Source organism: Copadichromis virginalis, linkage group LG14 (assembly GCF_057382275.1).
Source record: "Copadichromis virginalis isolate Kocher_CV1m ecotype Utaka linkage group LG14, C_Virginalis_male_GT1.1, whole genome shotgun sequence".
NCBI classification, from domain to species: Eukaryota; Metazoa; Chordata; class Actinopteri; order Cichliformes; family Cichlidae; genus Copadichromis; species Copadichromis virginalis.
Genome location: NC_140631.1, coordinates 17796235 through 17816768, shown reverse-complemented (window position 1 = coordinate 17816768; position 20534 = coordinate 17796235). Strand labels below are relative to the sequence as shown.

General features: G+C 45.0%; 1 protein-coding gene and 1 pseudogene across 4 annotated transcripts in view; one reads left to right on the top strand and one right to left on the bottom strand.

Moving 5' to 3' along the window:
* LOC146693777 (cell adhesion molecule DSCAM-like) overlaps nt 1-13227 on the bottom strand; it is a 52061-nt gene extending 38834 nt beyond the window's left edge. For 2 of the 4 annotated variants that reach the window (XM_085429666.1, XM_085429671.1), the window contains exon 1: nt 12277-13227. In XM_085429666.1, coding sequence (XP_085285792.1) covers nt 12277-12319 — 43 coding nt within the window. In that variant the 5' untranslated portion in view covers nt 12320-13227. The remainder of the gene's footprint in view (nt 1-12276) is intronic. The other 2 variants (XM_085429667.1, XM_085429670.1) reach the window with 1 other exon arrangement.
* A 3318-nt stretch (nt 13228-16545) lies between these two features.
* LOC146693776 (uncharacterized) lies at nt 16546-18392 on the top strand (annotated as a pseudogene).
* The last annotated feature ends 2142 nt before the right edge of the window (nt 18393-20534 follow it).

The following is a 20534-nucleotide window of genomic DNA, read 5'->3' as shown; positions in this document are numbered from 1 at the left end:
TAGGAGGTGTGTAATCTATGCCCGAACACTCTGTAGAGGGAGTGAACGCACTCCCCCTTCATGCTACACAGAGCTGTTACAGACAGCTTCTTTCAATCTACAAATGATTATACACTTCTAAGCATATGTGGTTAAATATTTCTAAGCATAAATGACAATCAACAATACAAATCTAACACATACTGCTACTTCCGTAAACTCGTTGATGTCGACTGCGCATGCTCTGAACATGTCCCAGTCGACGTCGTTGAGTGCGTCCTGTAGTGTAGCTTCTGATTGGGCACTCCACCGTTTTACCTCCCTCGTGGTTACTTCTTCCCTCCGTATGCTTTGTTTATACTGGGGGATGAGGAAGATGGCGTTGTGGTCAGACTTCCCAAAAGCCGGGTGTGAGACAGCTTTGTAGCCCTGCTTGTATGGCGTGTAGCAGTGATCCAAAATTCGATCCCCTCTCGTTGGACACGAGACATGCTGGTAAAAGTTTGGCATGACTTGTCTGAGGTTCGCTTTGTTAAAGTCTCCTGCTACAATGAGGGCTGCGCCCGGGTCCTTGTTTTGAAGCGAGCTCAGCACATCATGTAATTCGGACAAAGCCATACCTGTGTCCGCTTGGGGTGGGATGTAGACCGCCGTGGCGATGACTGAGGTGAACTCACGGGGCAGATAGAAAGGGCGGCACTTAATGCTCAGGAACTCCAGATGTGGCGAGCAGCCGCTGGAGAGAGCAGAAATGCTCCTGGCATCACACCACTTTCTGTTTATCATGAAACACACTCCACCACCTTTGGTTTTGTTTGACTCTGCCGTTCTGTCCGCGCGGAGCACAAAGAATGAATCCGACGGAGTTACGGCCTGGTCCGGCACGGTGGGGGTCAGCCATGTCTCCGTGAAGCATAGAATGTTGCAGTCCCTCATGTCACGTTGGAAGGTGACCCTTGCTCTTAGGTCGTCGGGCATGTTCTCCATGGATTGTACATTGGCCAGTAGGATACTGGGCAGTGGTGCGCGATGCGCCTGCTGTCTCAGTCTGTTCCTAATACCAGCGCGTTTCCCCCGGCGCTTCTTTGTTCTGCGCCTCGGATGAGCGGCCCGTCCTTTGTTGCTCTCCGCGCCGCGTAGACTCTCTGGCGACCAGGAAGGGTCGGGTTTAAAAGTGTCCAAGATTAGATGTGCAACCTTGGCACCGATGTTTATAAGGGATCCGCTGTCGTAAACTATAAGACTAGAGGATTTTGGGATGAAAACCAGAGCAAAAAATAGGTAAAAAACAAGAAAAGTAGATAGTCGGAGCGGAGTGGTCAGGAAGGCGTCTGGACGTGGCCGCACCATCTTGGAGATTTTTTCTAGCTAGCTAGAAAACTTTGATTAATTGGTGCTACGTAGCGCTCTGCTAGGATTAGCTAGGCTAATTCCAGTCAGCACAGCTGTTGCTGCTTTTTTGGAGCATTTTTGGTAGAAGTTTAAAAAGTTTTAACTCCAGTATTGGTGAGTGAAATTATTCTACTTTGTTAGTCTGGCACTTAGCACCAGTTAGCAGGTATCTGTTTTTGTGATGTTTATGGATGTAGCTTGCTAACCCAACTTGCTCATTTGAATAATAACTCCATCCTTTCATCTAAATACAATAACTTCTCACTCGTGCTACTACACATATGTAATGTGCTCACTTATAAGATACCGGTAGCATTGTTCTGCTTGCCTAGAGTCATGGTAAAAAGAAAGTAGACCATCTGTCAATATTAAGGTTTATATTGTAGAACAGTTTGGTATACAAAGGAGTTTGTGATCAATTCAAAGGCTGCAAGGCGCCCAGGCCCTGTGGCTGCAGAATAAGCCGCAGTCATCTCCAGCAGCTCTGTGGAGCTTTTCTATAAACACAACACTGTGCATTACAGTCAGAAATCTCCACTATGGTCTCATTTGTCTAAAGGACATTGTTACACAGGTCTTGTGAGCTTGTTGCAACTTTCTTAGCTGTGCTGTCATGTCCTTTTCAGTGACAGTGTCTTCTCCTGCCTTCACCCTTCCAAACCTGTTCATTCTTTTTTTTTGTGATCAACATTTTATTGATTTAAAACGGGGGGCGGGGGGGGGGGGGACGACAGACATATACAGCACAACTGTAAACTGCAGTAGCAAAGCAAACATTAGCAAACAAGGAATAGGGACAGCAAAGACCTGTTCATTCTTAATTGTACTGTCATGAACTTTTAACATTTAACATGCTAACTGAGGGCTGTAAAGTCTGACATGTAGCATTGAAGGATTTGTTGCAGTTTCTCAGCTTCTCATTGCTCAGTCTGACCTTGTGGTGAATTTGCTGGGAAATTGACTCCTGAGAAGACCGGTAACCGTCTTGAATGTTCACTGTAGAATGATGGACTTCAGACTGTTTGGAAATGGCCTTATAGCCCTTCCCAGATTAATAGACGGCAGCGGTTGCTTCGTCTAAAATAGTTACTGATGTCTTTCCTCTGTGGCATCATGTTAACACACACCTGAATGCTCCGGACCATCAAACTGCCAAACCTTCTGTCTCATAGAGGGCCTCCCATGCTCTGATGATCAGTTAATCAAGTCCATTTGACTAGCAGGACTTGGCTTCTACTTACCCTCTTAATTCTTGTGGATGCCACAAGGTTGTACTTAGTTTTTCACACACTTTGTCTACATTTTGGCTTAATTTTTGTTAAATAAATAATGACGCAGTGTAAGGTCTGAGGTTCTGAGGTTGTATTTTCCTAATTGCAAGATTGGCTGTGGCCAAGATTATTATGTTTGTTACATAAAAATTTAGAATTTAAAGAGGATGTGCTTTCTTTTTACCATAACTGTGTATTTTCTGCCACAGTTTTTATTCAAAAAATACATCGCTAAATCAGTAACCCATTCTCTTAAGAAACATATGCAAATACATCCTTTAAAGAAGTAAGTCCAGCTTCATCGAAGAGTCTGCGTTGCTATGGCTCTATATTTATAATGATGACTTTATAGAACAGTCAGGCCCAGGTTTGTCAGAAATAGACATCATAATCTTCTATCCTTTAAGACTGTCTGTATGTATTCAACAGGTTTGATTGAGCCTTCACTGGATATAATCAAATCACCTCCAAAATAATCTAATGGTCAACATACACTGCCTTTCTTGATAACATGATTAAGCAGCAACATTCTCACTGAACAGATGCTTTTTCAGTCTACCAGAGGCCCAACCTCAGTTAGACAAGCAGATATCACACATACTGGACAAGCAACCTTATTATGTCACCCAGCATTAAGTCTAAGGGCCTTCAGAAAAGTTGCTGCTGTTGGATTTATCATAACTGCTGTCCACCTAGATGGTACCTAGGGAGCTCCATGGTGGTTTCATAGGGGTATATGAGAAGCTTCTGAAGAGGCTGACCTGACACAGATAGCCTTTGGCCCTCAGGCTTTGTTATTTTATCTGTGCCAGCTAAATCTGTTAGGTAGCCATGGCACACCTGTGCAAAATATGCAGAGGAAACTTTTTCTGTTTACTTAGAAGTCAAAGCAAACACCTGATTTCACAACACAAGCATCAGCAAACTCACATAACCAATTCGATTTACGTACAGAGGAGGTGCAGCAGAGATAGTTAAATCCAGACCACAGAAAACTGATTGTCGATATTAGCTCTGAGGAAATAATGCAGGTTCTGGGTGTCTAAACATAGCCAGAAGGAAGCAGCTACAATGAGCAAACTTCTGCAGGAGTTGACACTGAAAGGAAAAACAAATTAAACTTGTTGCCAGCGAACACGATTTGCAGATATCTTCACCATCAGCATTTGGATGTTTGTTTGCTAACGCGACGCCCATGCTCAGTATCACATATGCTTTTTTTGGTTTCTTCCTGTTCTGTCAGCCTTTTTCTGTGTTTTTAAATGAGCCGTTGGTTTGAATTGCACTATCATTTGAAGCCCGCCTTGTTCTTCCAGCTGATTGCAGCGTCCTTATTAGCTTTTTTGCGACCCTCCTGAACTCGATTTTGAGAAGTGCTTTACACTTGTGATTTTATTGCTACCAATACTGCACAGGTAATAATACAATTATTGCCTCGGTTACCCTTTTAAGATACATACCCCTGTCCCTGTTTTGTCCAAGAGATGTCTGTGACCAGCAGCTGGTAGAGTGTGTTAATGTGGATGTCACAGCAGCTGGCTGCTCTCATCCTGTTAGCTCTGCCTGCCATTATCAGGCCCTCCAACCGCCACCACCTACTCCCCCTCCAAAGCTGCTGTGATTGCTGCTGCGTGCCGTACTCATTTTAATACTCCAGACTCATTTGACCGTCTTTATGGACTTATCATATTAAACATTTATCACAGCCATTTCCCTAAATCAAGCATGTTTATTCAACACTTAGGGGACCACAGCCGGGATCCTTTCAGCACCCCCACCCCCGGCACACTCACACATTTCACACACACACACACACACACACACACACACACACATCTTTATTTTCTCCTTTTCCTTGTTTCTCTCCGTTCCTCCTCTACTCTCCCTCAGCCCCCCTGGCTTGCTTTATTACAGTCCTCGTTTCCCTCTGTACGCCTGCCTGAATAAAATGAGAGGCAGTTTTGTACAGTTTCTTCCCTTTTCCTTTCCGGTCATCCTTTCCTCCAGTGGCTAGGACACAAGGGGAATTGTGCTGTGCGAAGCCGAGCAGCCAAGCAGACACAAATGTATTCTGAGCATTTAGTTCTTTGAATAAATCGAGTTTTAATTTAATCATCTGATCAAACACTAACAGTGTTGGGGAGTAACGGAATACATGTACCGCCGTTACGTATTTAGAATACAAAATATGAGTAACTGTATTCCATTACAGTTACCGTTTAAAAAGGTGGTATTCAGAATACAGTTACTTTGTTGAAATAAATGGATTACACTGCGGTACTTTCCTGTTTAATTTTGTCGCGGGTCAGGACTGTTTGGGTTTTGTTTGACAGCTACGTTCTTTCGTTCCAGGCGGCAGCGTTACGGTTGCCATGGTTACAGGGCGACGCTCTCTCTCTCTCTTTCTGCGACTGTGTGTTTCCTGGGTGAGAGAGCACCTTTTCGTTGTTGTTGTTGTTGTTGTTGTGCTAAGCTAACAGGCAGAATGCTACAAGCATAGCTCTAAAGAATGTAGCATCATGGGCAGTGTAGTCCGTGTTGCAGGGAGAATGCACTGCCATACACGTTATGTGTCTGTGAGCGCGAGGAGGGAGAAAAAGGCGAGTGGAAAGGTACGAGTTGTCATCGAGGAAAAACGGGAGCTGGAAACATGTAAATATAATAATAACCACTGCAGCCGAGAAGAGTGCCTGACGAGCCCAGTTGTAAGTAAGCTATTAAGACTCGACTGTACACCGTGTTCGTGTTTTCCTCCGAAAACAATAAGTTCCGTTGGAGCAGCCTTTCAACGCCTCTCTCTGTCTCTCGCAAGAAAAGTTGACCCACACAACAAAGTAAAGCTATTTTTTGGCTACGAGCCGACAGGGACCCCGCCGTATTAGTCAGAGGTCCCTTTACTACAGTTCGGAGTCGCGGACCTTCAGTAATAGTAATAAATCACACAGCAATAGTACATTCACGTTGTTGTAAAAAGCATGATAATATATTAAGTAATCCAAAGTATTCAGAATACGTTACTCTCATTGAGTAACGTAACGGAATACGTTACAGAATACATTTTGGGGCATGTATTCTGTATTCTGTAATGGAATACATTTTAAAAGTAACCTTCCTAACACTGAACACTAATTAGCATAATCACTTGTGGGGATGGATGGTCTAGATAGAGACACAGAGCAATACATAATAGACCCCGTCTATGTGTTGCTAAATGTCTGCGGGACACTTAAAAACACATACAGTATATAAATGTTACAAGCTTCTAGGGACCCATGTGGGGCTTTGCCCAAATTACCTCCTCTTGCACGAACAATAGAGGCAAGTCTCTATTTTCTTCAACAGCACAGCCCCAGCAAAGTGATATATTCACTGCTACACTACCCTACAATCAAATGCACTGAAGCCAGGCCCCGCGTCCGCTTATTTGATCTTGGACAAGATGGCTTACTGCAGCATCACACCTTGGCCTGAGCAAAGGAGGTCTGGGAATTCTAGGAATACCACAAAGTGCTAAGATTATTGACAATGCACTCAGTCTCACACCGGGCCGAGGGATCGATGAGTGGCCAGAAGGACATAAATCAGACTCCTGTGGCTCCACTCCATGTCACACACTAACCCACCCACCCCACTTCCCAATTAAACTCACGTACGCACTGGTTTGCATGCACACAGGAACACACATTCTGTAAAGCCTCCCGACACATTATATATATACTTCACATAAACACCAGGAAATACAGCACTACCTTCCACATCTCACACACACACACACACACACACACACACACACACACACACACACACACACACACACACACACACAGGCATATTCTCACACACCTTACAAACAAGATGACAGCGCTTTAAAAATGGCCAGCTAAAAATAACCGCCACTAACTTGGTCTTAAATCTTAGCATCTGTGCCAGGTTTAAAAATAAGGAGCAATGTCAAGAAACCAAGCTGGACCCATTTGTCTTTCTGTCACTCTGTCTATCCAGCTTTGCCTCCTCCGTTATCCCGTAGCCTACTTTAATATTTGGACAACGGAGCATGAGACACTGGGACAGACTTGATGATGAAATATCTCCAGGAAATGCATTTTTGAATAAACTGACTGAGATGCAGATTTGAATATACAAGGAGGGTCCATGAAAAGCCAAGCTCAGAGGTATCACTGGAAAGAAAGAGACAGGCTGGCAGACAGTTGGTGAGCCACAATACATCAGGCATGCATCATGCTAAGGACAAAGTCACGCGAATCAATTCAGCCTTGGGCTACCAAGTGAGTCGAGTTCAATTCCTGGACCTGGTATGTGGATGGCTGGATTAACAGGCAGTATTTATGAGGTGCAGTGTGATTGTTTGTCTCTATGGGTGATGGATAGCAAACTCGTCGCACCTTCAACACCTGTCTTCCACGATGGGCAAAAACTGTGGTGGGATACTCACCACAAGTGAGCCTGCAGACACACACACACACCAATGAGACCCAAAAGGGACTACTGGTGTGCGTGCACATATAATCTATATTTTATGAAAAGGTCATGCATGTTTTTATATTTGACACAAGTATTAAATAACATTTCTCTGTCCTGTTTGGAAAAAGGGAATCAAAACTGGATTGAATTTCACAAAACCAAGTTTCTTCTGGCAAAACAGCAGCACATAAAAACTGCAAATAGAGAAACAAGGTTTTACTTCTAATGAACTCATTTTGGGGGGGATATTGTCACAAAGGCTCATGCAACCTTGTAACAATATAATCTCATGTTTAGTATAATTGCTATTTAAAGCAAACATCTGATTGGAAGAAGATCACAAACTAAAGCAAGTTAGCAAAGCTAACTTAGAACACTTTAAACCCAAAAAAGATACAAAAGTCATTGAGAAGATTGAGTAGTTTAATTAAATTGTGCTACTAACACTTTGGGTTTGATGAGACACATTTTGTTCATTTTTGAATAAACTATACTTCAATAACTTGAAGCTTTTTGAGAAATTTTTTGTGAACTATAGACTAAACCAGTTCCTGACTAACATTTGCAGACCTCACTGCAACTATGAAAAAGAAATAAATGAAATAACTTTTTTTTTTTATATGTAGTTGCCTGGTGAGTGTGTTGAAATTTGTTTTGTTTTTTTTTGTTTTACACACCTTCATTTTTGACCAATTGCAATTAGATGGTAAATGGTAAATGGCCTGTATTTATATAGCGCCTTACTAGTCCCTAAGGACCCCAATACGCTTTACATATCCAGTCATCCACCCATTCACACACACATTCACACACTGGTGATGGTAAGCTACATTGTAGCCACAGCCACCCTGGGGCGCACTGACAGAGGCGAGGCTGCCGGACACTGGCGCCACCGGGCCCTCTGACCACCACCAGTAGGCAACGGGTGAAGTGTCTTGCCCAAGGACACAACGACCGAGACTGTCCAAGCCGGGGCTCGAACCGGCAACCTTCCGATTACAAGGCGAACTCCCAACTCTTGAGCACACGAATAAGCACATAAGCATGCGCGCACATGCACGAGTCACCAAAGCTTGCTCCTAATTAGGGAGCTAGACAGGCTCGAGGAGGTATGGTACAGTAGAGTAGCCCTCATTATACAGCTGGGATGTATGAACTAGGGGATATCTATTATGATCGCACATCAGGGTATCCATTACCCAACATTAGCACCTCTTTCAACTGGAATCGCGCGCAGAGTTCAAAACGTAACCCAACAAACCTTCACACAACTCAGACAAGTGAGGAAGAGTTAAGTGGGTTTGTAAACTTAATTTAGCCCATTAGATATTCAGATCAGAGTGAGACTGCACAAGATGATCTATCACTTGACTGTACGCTGGGTGCTTTCATGGGGTAATTTGATTTCAAGAGCTATGATACTGCTTGTGCAACCAAATCCTAATTGGTAATTAGTAAACAGTTAGTCGTGAGTGCAACAATAAGGGTGGTCAGGTTTCTCTCCATTTGCTTTACAGACCCGGCCACTGGGAAGCCACTGATCTTTAGTCATTTTTACAGAGGCATCTCCGACAAAAGGAGGCTCTCATCACTGCACTGGCTTTATCGCCTTCATGTAGATTTATTACCACACAAACACTCGTCCCACCTTCTATTTGCAGCCAAGTTCAATCTATCCATCCACCCCAGTCTCCGCAGCATTTCCATCCAGTGTTGCAGGTTGCTAATAATGTGGGGTCATGTAAAATTGGCAGGCTAACTGATGTTGGCAGCTATTTACTGTACTTTAAGCTACACTGGGATGGATGCTCTGGAAGAGCTTCCTTATTTCCGTGTGTGTGTGTGTGTGTGTGTGTGTGTGTGTGTGTGTGTTAGTGTGTGTGTGTGTGTGGTCTGCGAAAGGTCACAGCTAATTGAGATCAAAATTTGATTGCATGATTTCCTGACCTCTACATAATAGTTCGTTTATTGAAGAAACACGAGATAAGTCCTTTTTAAGTCACGAGCGTCGGGTTAAGCCACGTGCATGTCTACAAATCATCGCAGTCTTGGTGGGGACTCTGTGAGAAGCCTTGTCTCATTATATCTTTGCAACGAGAATTTGAATAGGCCGGTTTAGCTTGCTGTAGTTTTGCCCAGAGGCAACTTTCAGGCAGAGATATTTAATGGTTCCTCTCCTGTACTGATGACTGAATTTATAGATGCTACTTTGATAGGTGCAGGAAATAGCAAGAGCATAAAGTCTTAAATGGAATACAAAAAGTAATTGTGCCTCTTGGCTGGTGAATGTGTCAGATTTAACATTTTAATTTTCATAAAAAGAGTAATAAGGACCGGGGTTGTCTTTTGCTTCCTTTTGATAATAAACAATCAATTGCAAAGATAAGGAAAGCAATTAAAATGTGACATTTTTGAGCATTGTGTGGTTGCGAATCCATTTCCCTTTCTTTAATTGAGTTCATTAAGCTGATATCCAGTGAATGTACGCAAAGAACACAGAGAACCCAGAAGCGCTGTGAGGTGCTCGGTTATAATATGGTTGCTTATAACACCTGTGGACACAACGACGTAACGAGATGTGATTAGCTTTGGGTCGGGAGCTTCCAGGTCAGCACGGTTTGCAGACAAACTCACAGTTCCCATCAGGAATAGTCTAATATTTCCACAGGTGTGCCATTTTTTTATTTTTTAAAAAGGTTTCCAGTTTGTGAAGAATTATTAAGCCCAACCTAGTGAATGAAATCATCCGGTTATCCAATGTTATGAACGGGAATTCTGAACTGCATGGTATTTTCTTTGCACAACACCACATCATATGGCTTTCTTTCCCCCCCATACGGTGAAGAGTGAATGGGTGAACGTTTTAGGACGCAGCCCCTAACACCCATTAAGGAGGTTACCATAGAGACAGGCCAGTGTGCACATGATAGGCCTAACTCTGAAACAGCAAGAACTGTCTGGAATCCAATCTCCGTGCTGGCTTCCATCTACAAGGTCATTCATTCATTCTGACAATGACTACTCAGCCGATGAACACCTCATTTTCATGATAATCAACCATATATATATATATATATATAGCCAGGGTCCTGTACATAATGGGAAAATCAAATATAAATGATAGAAAAAGGTAAAGATACTTTAAAATTCACTTATACACACACACACACACACACACATACATACACATATATACACACACACACACACACACACACACACACACACACACATATATATATATATATATATATATATATATATATATGTGTGTGTGTGTGTGTGTGTGTGTGTGTGTGTGTGTGTGTGTGTGTGTGTGTGTGTGTAATGATTGCAGTGCAAATAACAAGCACAAAAAGTGTAACGTCTGCACTCAAGGCTGTCTATTGCTTAATCCCTATCAGTTGCCTCAGGCCTCCTCAAAAATCCCTTAAGCAATAAACGGACACAATCTTGCATGGCAGTTGATCTAATGTCAGAGTCAGATGATTATGATTAATGAGGATTCCTTATTGTTCCTTTATGAGTTTCAGCACAAGCTGGGCTGAGGGAGATACCATTTTATATGGAGTCAATGTCAATAAACGGCACCGACGGAGGGTTGCCTCAGCACCGAAAACGCGTTGGCACAGAAACAAAAATCCATTTCGAAGCTTTATTTTATCATTCCGGCCAGAGGGGGGAAAATCCATTTTGGGGGCATACTATAATATATCACAGCCCCTTGATGCGGTTGAATGTATTCATACCTGTAAATCCCCACTTCCCTAATTTTTCTTTTGTGAATTCTCTTTTTTTTTCCATACAAAAGCAAACGACCACTGATTTTTTTTTTTCAATCCCCATCTTGTCACCCTGATGTCTCCCAGACATGTTTCCATTTTCTTTCCTTCTCCTTCTTCAACTCTCCCTTTTTCTCCCCCTGTTTTCGTACACACCCAGTCGGCCATAATCCCTCCCTGTAGAAGGGACTCTGGCCAATAAGTGACCGCAATAAACTGTATCAATTTTCCACCATTGATTTTATATATATGCATATATACGCACTGTGAGAGCGTGCAAATATACCTGCATGGTGTCTCGCATGTGTGCAATGGCACAAATGCATGCAACTGCACTTGTGTACACGAAAAACAGCGACAAGATGCACGACCAGGTCTGAACGTCTCAATTCCAGCATTTGAATGGAAAAAATGCATTTCACACTCTTTTCACGAGTAAATTTGTGAAGTACTTTTGCATTTGCAGACAAATAAAATACAAAAATGACCCCTGAGGACTGTGTTTCATCCAAAAACATTACACCTGTACTGTTCATTACATTCGTTGCATGAACATTTTGTACTAATGGTGCACGCTTTCTCTCTGCTAACTACATTTTAAGGTAAATAAACAAAAAGCTGAGCTCACATTTGTAACAAAACTGGTTTTGCAGGTGCTGCGAACACCCTGCTCAAGCCAGAAATATAATTTAATTTTTTTAATTAAAAAACAAACAAACCCCAAAACGTTAAAATGCAAATACGAATGACTGCCTTTAAAGATCTTTGTATAAACTGGCCTTTTTTTTTTATGCTTTAGTGTCAATTTAGGCCATTTGAACTTGAAAAATATGCTCTCTGTGGGGGATGGGGAAAGGGTTAAACCAAATGTCCATTATATCAAAGACGTCACTTATTACTAAGGGCCACAGTGAAACAAGGTTGTGACAGGAAAAAATAAGTATCATTTGGTATAAAACAAAAACAAATATTATTAATATGATTCAAATGAAAAACTATTCAAACTTGACATAATATCCAACTATTGCAATTAAACAGACTGACTACAGGCACACTAACAACATGGTATAGCCGTTTTATTTCTCCTGGTTCAGGGTGTATATCTGAAGGCCAGATATGGGTCTAATGGTTTGTAGGAGAGCTTGAAGGATTTAAAACGCAATTCATGCCTCGCCCGTCTCTCCCCCTCTATCAGGGGTGTCAGCCTTTTGACAAGCATATAAAATCCATTTCATGTGGGTCACAGGTGACCTCCATCCTCCCTCCTCAGTCACTTAGCTGTCTACCAGTGATTTGCCTTCTGCAGTATGTGATGAGCAATAATAATAATAATAATAATAAAAATAAAAATATGAGCAGGTGCAACTTACCATTCAAGATGCTCTGGGAAAAGATAAAAGCCAATATCCACATGCCCTGCTCCGTTCAATCCCCCCAAGCTATGCTTTCTCTTCTTCCTCTGACCGGTGCCTCCCTGGGTTTCTCTTCTGTGCGCTTGGGCTAAGGTTAAACATTTGCCACTGTCTTGAAGCAAACCGGTCCAAGTCTCTACTTTTAATATCTCCTTCGTACTTTTTTGTTACACTGATTTGGTTTCTGGGATGTCTCGGAGCATAAATGCGCCTCTGTGATTTTCTTGGGGAGAGCTCTGCTCAGACTCTCCTTCCTGTGCTCCGCGTCTTGCTGCTTGTCCCTGTTATTCAAAAGGATGCTGAAGGGGTGAAGCCCAGGTGTGTGTGTGTGATGCTGAGTCAGAGCCGGGTTAGAGCGGATCCTGGGAAAAGAAATTAAATCCGAAAACAAGAAAGAAACAAACAAAAATTAAAATTTAGAAAAAATGGTTAAACTAAATCTTTAAAAGAAAAATGTCCGGTTTCAGGTTTCCTGAATAAAACACTGGAAGACGGATCATCCTTGAAGGTAAAAATAAATGAATAAATAAAATGTTACAAAATTAAAACAACTAAAAGAGAAAAGAAGCAAAGAGAAGAGAGAGGGCGGTGGCAGAAGAATGAAAAGCAGGTTTTTTGCTCAGACTCCAAAGTCAGATCATCTTCATCGCCTCTGTGCGTCCAGCAAGAGGCGAGCAAGCGCATCTTCTCCGCTGCCGCTCTCTAATCGCACCACACTGACTCTCTGAGCATTACACAGAATAACCCTCTCCCCTGCCCCTGCAGACGCTTTAATTCCTCATTGCCTTAAAGGAGCAGAGGCGGCAGCCGGTCGCTCCTCGGGGCAGGATACTGTTGTGGAGGTGGAAGAGTGTGAGAGCACGCAGCGAGTGGGGCATTTGCATTAAGGAAATGAGCTGCACCTGACGCACCAAGGTACCAAAGATTTTTACGCACGGGGTTGTATCAGCTCAAACAGAAAGCGCTGTCTGCTGGCGTGCAGGTGTACGCGGAACACGCCGCTGTGCCCCAGATCTGGCTTGAATTTAGTTCCTAATGTTTTTCTTTCGTGTGTGAAAACAGAAGCGAGCTCCCCCGTAATAATGGAAATCTGCAAGGACACCCAGTGACGCGTATTTTCTGTTGTTTAAGTAGAAAATGTAGTTGTTTTTTTCTTTTAAACTGAATAACAACGTGAACTTGATTGATGAGATTTAATAATCGCATTGAACAGAAGATAGGAGGGGAAGGCAGCCACTCTGTCTGGGGGAAGAAAAGGGGTTAAGATGAAGAGCCCCCCCACCCCGAAGACGCACATACTCACACAGTTTATATCGCCTCCCTCAACCCAATAATCCACCACTCACCACCACCACCAACCCCCACTACCACCACCCCTCCATTTTAATGCCTGCCTTGAAGTCAAGGGTATAGCTGTGGAAGCCTGTGGGCCTGTCCACAGCGCCGGGTTACACTCAGTGTGATATAACCGCCAGCTCATGCTCTGTCCCACATGACAGAATACATTGCAAGTGAGATTCCAGCTATATACCCCAAGACACTCATTTTGTATGCTCATATCCTTACAAGTCTGAATGTGTACGAAGATAAATAAATAGAAGGTTTCATGGTGAAAGGCTATACTGACTACATTTGTAGCGCTAATAGCTGCCTTTTAAGTTGGTAAAGATGCTGAGCTGAGAGTTCTCGGTTCAGCTATTTTGATCTTTGCATTTTGCTGCTGTCCAGTCTGGTTTGTCCCTGTGTCTAATCTGTCACAGCGTTCTTCCTGTTTCTCTCCACACTCCAGCAGACAAACAGGAGCGTTGCTTGCCTCAAAACTGTTCAAGTAGTACTCAGATATTTGTATTTACTCATGTTTGATTGGTCAGATATTGTCTGGATTATTTTTTTTTACTACTAATGCTACTCCAGAATGTCTGTTTGAATGAGTGATGCTGTTTTACTTTTTGCCTATACGTGCAAGATAAATCCAAACAAGTTTAAGACTGGAGGAAAGGAGAAAGTGCTAGTGTTTCAGGGCAAATGGTTAAAGATCCGGGCTGTCATTTAGAGCTGATTAGGAGCACTGTGCTGGTTTTTTGGCTGTAAATTCTTGGCATGGAAGAACAGCTGAGTTGATTAGCTGCTGCAGAATGTGAGATATGATCATTTGCCGTGCCATATTTTTATCCAAGCTTTGTTTTCGCCTCGCTTGCTGCCCATACTCATTCACAGCAGTCACACTTAAATACTGTAATACAGAAACAAGGTTTCATCATCTGTTTCCAATAAGCTATTTTAAAATGAAAGTAAAACACCTTGCTCAAGGGCATCTCTGTAAAGTTCAAGGACTACGTGTTAGTGATGCCGAAGGCAAAGCCCATTCATGCCCTACAGGTAATCAAATGGAGCAGAACTGCCCGTAGTTTTCCTCGGTTCAGCCTTTTTAGTAATGTTAAAAGAAAGCTTTTCCACAACTAAAGGTGACATCCACAGCCTGTCAAGACAAACAGTTCTTAGAGAGGGAGGAAAAAAAGGCTTTGACTGTGGGTTCAAGGGATTGAGGGAGGGATCCATGGCATTAGAGACTGCCATCTGACATTTTAGGGGAAATGAAGCATTGGTGTAATCAAAGTCCTTATAACGTCTCTGGTGTAATCTCGCTCAGCAAACAGGATTTTATGAGAAGCTGAAATTAAAACTTTGGCAGTGAAATAGATAAAGCAAAGCTAATCAAAAGGTGATATTTGTTTGCCTTTGAAAACTAACGTTTGGCGTCACAAAGCATGGAATAGAGGCAATGACACATCTAGATAGATAGATAGATAGATAGATAGATAGATAGCATGAATGTGAGCATGAATGATTGTCTGTCTCTCTGTGTTACCCTGTAATAGGGTGCGACCTGTACAGGGTGTAAACTGCTGAAATGGGCTCTGTCCCCGCTGTTTTTTAAGAGATAATTGAAGGATGATCAAACTTTTAAACCATTGAAGTAAAAAGAGATTGAAATATAATAATAGTAATAATATATTTTATTAAAACCCTTGTGATGTCCACGGGTCATTTTTGTCCTCTAAAGAAATCTTTTGCTATCAAAAATGTATTTGTTATTCATCAAATGGGCTGAAAATAACAGAAGTTATTCAGTACTATGATATGCATGATTGTAATAAGTTTTAAGTAATTTGATTTATTTATGGGGTTTTTATTGAATTTTATAACACTTGTGGTCCTCGTGGACAAAAATGACCCCAAAGTACAAAGTGTTGCAAAGAGCCGTATTTTCACACCATACTGTTTTCAAACATCTTTGATCTTGGATCACTGATGTGTGGGGTCAAGCACTGGTCATAACAACCACAACAGGTAGCACAATGAGGAGGCAGGTGCTCTATATTCAATGAAATTTTATTTATACAGCGCCAAATCACAACAACAGCCGCATCAAAGTGTTTCGTATTGTAAGGTAGACTCTACAATAATACATACACAGAAAGTATCCTCAAAAGCCTCCATTGCACTGGAGATTTGCATACTTTGATGAGCATACTTTTTTTTTTACCATGTTGTGCAAAGCAATGACCATTAGGACAAAGCACATATTGTCCTCTAGTATAATGAGGAGGGATGTCAGGGTCCAGGGACTGGGAGACCCAGGACCCCTGGGCAGTCATGGACCTGTGTTATTATTATGTATTGTTGGTGTTGCTTCCCCTTCTCTGTGCTTGTACATATGTGTGTGTGTGTGTGTGTGTGGGTGGCTGTGTGTCTGAGTACTTGTTTATAGATGCCGTCAGGCCTGGGGGTGTGTGGCCCTGCTAGGGGACTGGCCACACCCGAAGCCACACACCTGCTACTGATCAGGCCTCGTCGGGGGAGCTACTTTAGAGAGTCTTGGAGCTCCCACCGACGCGGGCTCATTGCTTGGGACTCCACGTTAGTTACCCAGTCTAGGTTTTGCCATAAGTGTATGCCTGCCATTACTGAGTGTCCTGACAGCTGCCGCTATTGTTTCCCGCAGGAGGAGCGTGGAAGGCTTGGAGAGCAGCGAGCACCGGGGGGTGCTGACACGAGAGCAGAGAGCACTAGGAGGACACAACATGGGAGTCTGGGGATAACACTGGGATTCATTGTTGCTTTCTACCACACTGTAAATAAACGCACTGCTTGTAATCTGAGCTCCGCGCCTGGGTCCTCCTTTCCCACATTCCCCCACGGTCTGCCGTCGCAGCCCGTGACAGAATGATCCCGCCATACACCATGGACCCAGCAAACTCAGGAGTTGCCACGGAGGAGAGATCGCTCGCGCAGCTATGGGATTACTGCCGGAGCGTAATCCAGGCTGTAGACCCACACAAGAGACATTTACAGGTAGTGTTCTTTGACAATTATCTCTCATCCACTACCTTCACCATGAACTTTTTGGACATTCACAACCTTAAACCATTGGTCACTAGTTTACGGGAGAGCTCTAGTTTTGAGTTATTCGGCTTGGGTGGCCCGAGCATGGACAGTTCGGCTGCTCTCCTAGCGACTCTAGCCGCTTGGTTTTTCGCGCATCGGTGGAGGACTTTCCCGTCGATGCTCGCGGCACAATTGTTTGATCCTCCATTACAGAAGGGAGGTCGCACTCGCCATCATCACCCCATTACACCTCAACCCACTCCTGCGGTTTCAGTCCGGTCAGCTGGCGACGGACCGACAGCACTCATTACCGCAGTGAGTAAACCAGACTCATTTGTTTCTATTAATCCTGTCATTGAAAATCAAAACACAGATGAACAGCAGAGGACTGTTTCCTTACACCCGGCCCCGCCTTCACGGAGGAGAAGGTGTCCTCGCAAGCAGCGTTCAGCCACCTCTACACTCACTCCTGTGCTGGTCGAAGACTCAGGACCAGCGGCTCTGGACGCCACAGTGAGTAAAATGGACTCTGCCGGTGTCGTAAATTCCCTTCCTGTGAACATGGACATAGAGACTATAGCCACTACAGCGATTAACAATGGAGAAACTGTTAGAGGTGTAACTGAACTCCCAGTGGGGAATTTTGGACCACCGACGGACGAATGTGGCCTGAGGGCTAATGCTGGGGCAGAATTTTGCATAGACAGCCCTGAGGTAGTTAGCTCAGAGTCGGTGGGGTCAGAAACTATTTGCTTTACCTCCAAAGACTCAGAAGATGTTCACTCTGAGACTGTAGGCTGGGAGCTAGGGTGTTCAGAGCATACAGACCCAGATGACTTTTTGGCTCAGTCTGGCCTTATGGAGACAGAGGTTCTCCCCAGGGCTTCCCCAGAGGCCGAACTGGAGGCCTCAGTTGCCTCTGGACCCCTGGAATTTGTTGAGGCAGCTGTAACATTCTCATCCCCTCCACCCTTCATAATAGCCATATCACCCTCAACTCAGTCCGCTGCCCAGCTAGTAACGGAGTCTGCTGCCCAGCTGGTGACTGAGTCTTCAGTCCGGTCTGCCTCTCACCTTCATCCTCAGTTGGAGGTCGATATGCCTGCTGGACCACCTCTGCCATCATTTCACCCGTCTGTCCCTGCATCGCTGTCCAGTCCACCGGGAGTAGCTGCCGCACCATCATCACCTCCGCCCTCTGCAGCTACTTCTCCACCAGAGTCCCATCAGACTGCAGCGACCGCAGCACTCTCTGCTTCGCCATCTGCATCACCTACTCTACCTTCACCTTCCCTACCTGCAGACACCGCATCACCATCTTCACCTCCAGATCGACCGTCAGTAGCTGTAGCGCAGCCGGAGGTGCTCAGGGTGCTCGGAGAGCGGGAGGAGCCCGCACCGCCAGCTGTGGAGCCCAGCGAGCCGGAGGAGCCCAGCGAGCAGGAGCAGCTCAGCGAACCACCAGCAGAGGAGCTCGGCGAACGGAAGGAACAACCGGCGCTGCCAGCAGCCGAGGAGGAGCTCTCGCTGCCAGCAGCCGAGGAGGAGCTCTCGCTGCCAGCAGCCGAGGAGGGATCCGCTCAGCCAGAGCCGGAGGTCAGCGAACCGGAGGGACCTCCACGTCTGGCGCGGCCTCCACGCCATCCACGTCCTCTGCATCCACGTCAGCGACCAGCGCGTCATGAACCATGTGCCACACCTCGCTGTTGCTCACCGGAGGAGCAGCGCCGCCACCGGACCCGTGGCAGGCCGCCTGGGGAGCAGCGCCGCCGCCGTCGGACCCGGGGCAGGCCGCCGGAGGAGCAGCAGCGCCGCTACCGCCACTGGATCTCAGGCAGGCCGCCTGGGGAGCAGCGCCGCCGCTACTGGGCCCGGGGCTCGCCACCGGAGGGGCAGCAGTGCCGCCGCCACTGGAGCAGTGGCAGGCCCCCAGAACCGTTTTTCTGCTGTTGCCGGACCCGTGGCCGTCCGCCGGAGCTGCAATGTCGCCACCATTGGACTCGAGGTAGGCCCCCTGAACTCTTTTGTTATGTTGATGGGCCGCCTGAGACTGTTTTTGTGGCGTTTTTTCTTTTTGTTGCTCCGCTGCGGGATGCGCGGTCGGACTCTGGGACTGTGACCTTGGGGGGGTTGTTTTCTTTGGGGGTTTTTGCTTGTTTTTTTCTGGCCCTCCGTCCTGGACCTCCCGCCCTGGGTTGGTTGTGCTGTTGTTTTTGGTTTGTGTTTTTGGGTCGTCGGGAGCCGACCCTTAGAGGGGGGGTACTGTCAGGGTCCAGGGACTGGGAGACCCAGGACCCCTGGGCAGTCATGGACCTGTGTTATTATTATGTATTGTTGGTGTTGCTTCCCCTTCTCTGTGCTTGTACATATGTGTGTGTGTGTGTGGGTGGCTGTGTGTCTGAGTACTTGTTTATAGACGCCGTCAGGCCTGGGGGGGTGTGGCCCTGCTAGGGGACTGGCCACACCCGAAGCCACACACCTGCTACTGATCAGGCCTCGTCGGGGGAGCTACTTTAGAGAGTCTTGGAGCTCCCACCGACGCGGGATCATTGCTTGGGACTCCACGTTAGTTACCCAGTCTAGGTTTTGCCATAAGTGTATGCCTGCCATTACTGAGTGTCCTGACAGCTGCCGCTATTGTTTCCCGCAGGAGGAGCGTGGAAGGCTTGGAGAGCAGCGAGCACCGGGGGGTGCTGACACGAGAGCAGAGAGCACTAGGAGGACACAACACGGGAGTCTGGGGATAACACTGGGATTCATTGTTGCTTTCTACCACACTGTAAATAAACGCACTGCTTGTAATTTGAGCTCCGCGCCTGGGTCCTCCTTTCCCACATTCCCCCACGGTCTGCCATCGCAGCCCGTGACAAGGGAGAATCAATGTTCAGGAAGATCCAGGGTTAGAAGATATAGAAAATATTGTCAATATTTAGAGCACATGCTACCCTTTCTCTGAAAAAGCACATCAGCCACCTGCAGAAGTGGAAGAAAAGTGATGAAGAATCTGAACTATGTTCAAGTAGGTTCTCAGGCATCCAGGACATGGTAGTCTGAGGAGCTTGGAGAGAAAGTGACTGGGCTTCTTGAAGTTTCTTGAATTTTCAGAATGTGAAACTGAAATAGAAGATGTGTCAGAGGACTACACATCATCCATTTCAATTATGATGAAGACAAAGAATCAAGCAGGAAAGAGGAGTCAGCTGAGACAGAGGAATATTTGCAGTAACGTGAGGAAACACTGATCTGGTCTTCTAACCTTCCCAGTGACAGACGATGCATGACTCTCTCATGTGTCTCAGAGAAAGATGATCTACCACAGTCCAAGCACATGTGCCAGGTCCCATACTCCTTCAGTGGCTTTTCTACTCGAGTACTGAAAGCATTATACACAGTGTATTCTGCTTGTATTCTGCTTTTTAACGTTCACATGCCAATGGATGCATCAGAGACCAAGTTGGGGTTCAGTAACTTGCCCAAGGACACCTTGGTAAGAACTCCAGACTAGAGCACACAGAGATTGAACCAACAACCATCCAATTAGCAGATGACCTGCTCTACAGCCAACTCGATGACGAACAAGGAGGGACAACGAGAGAGGAAGAAAAATGGACCGAATGCAGCTGTAGGCATATGTGGGTGTGTTGATTCTTACTGCCGTGCATCCAGTAGAGTCGCTACGGCCAGTTTATGACATCCTGAGTCTGGTAGAGAAGTTTTAAAGGTGACACAAGATTAATCATAGAAGCACAAAAAGGACATAATTTCTTGATAAAGACACAATAGATGATCGTCGTTCATGACACAAACGTGCTCCCATTTGAGGTGTA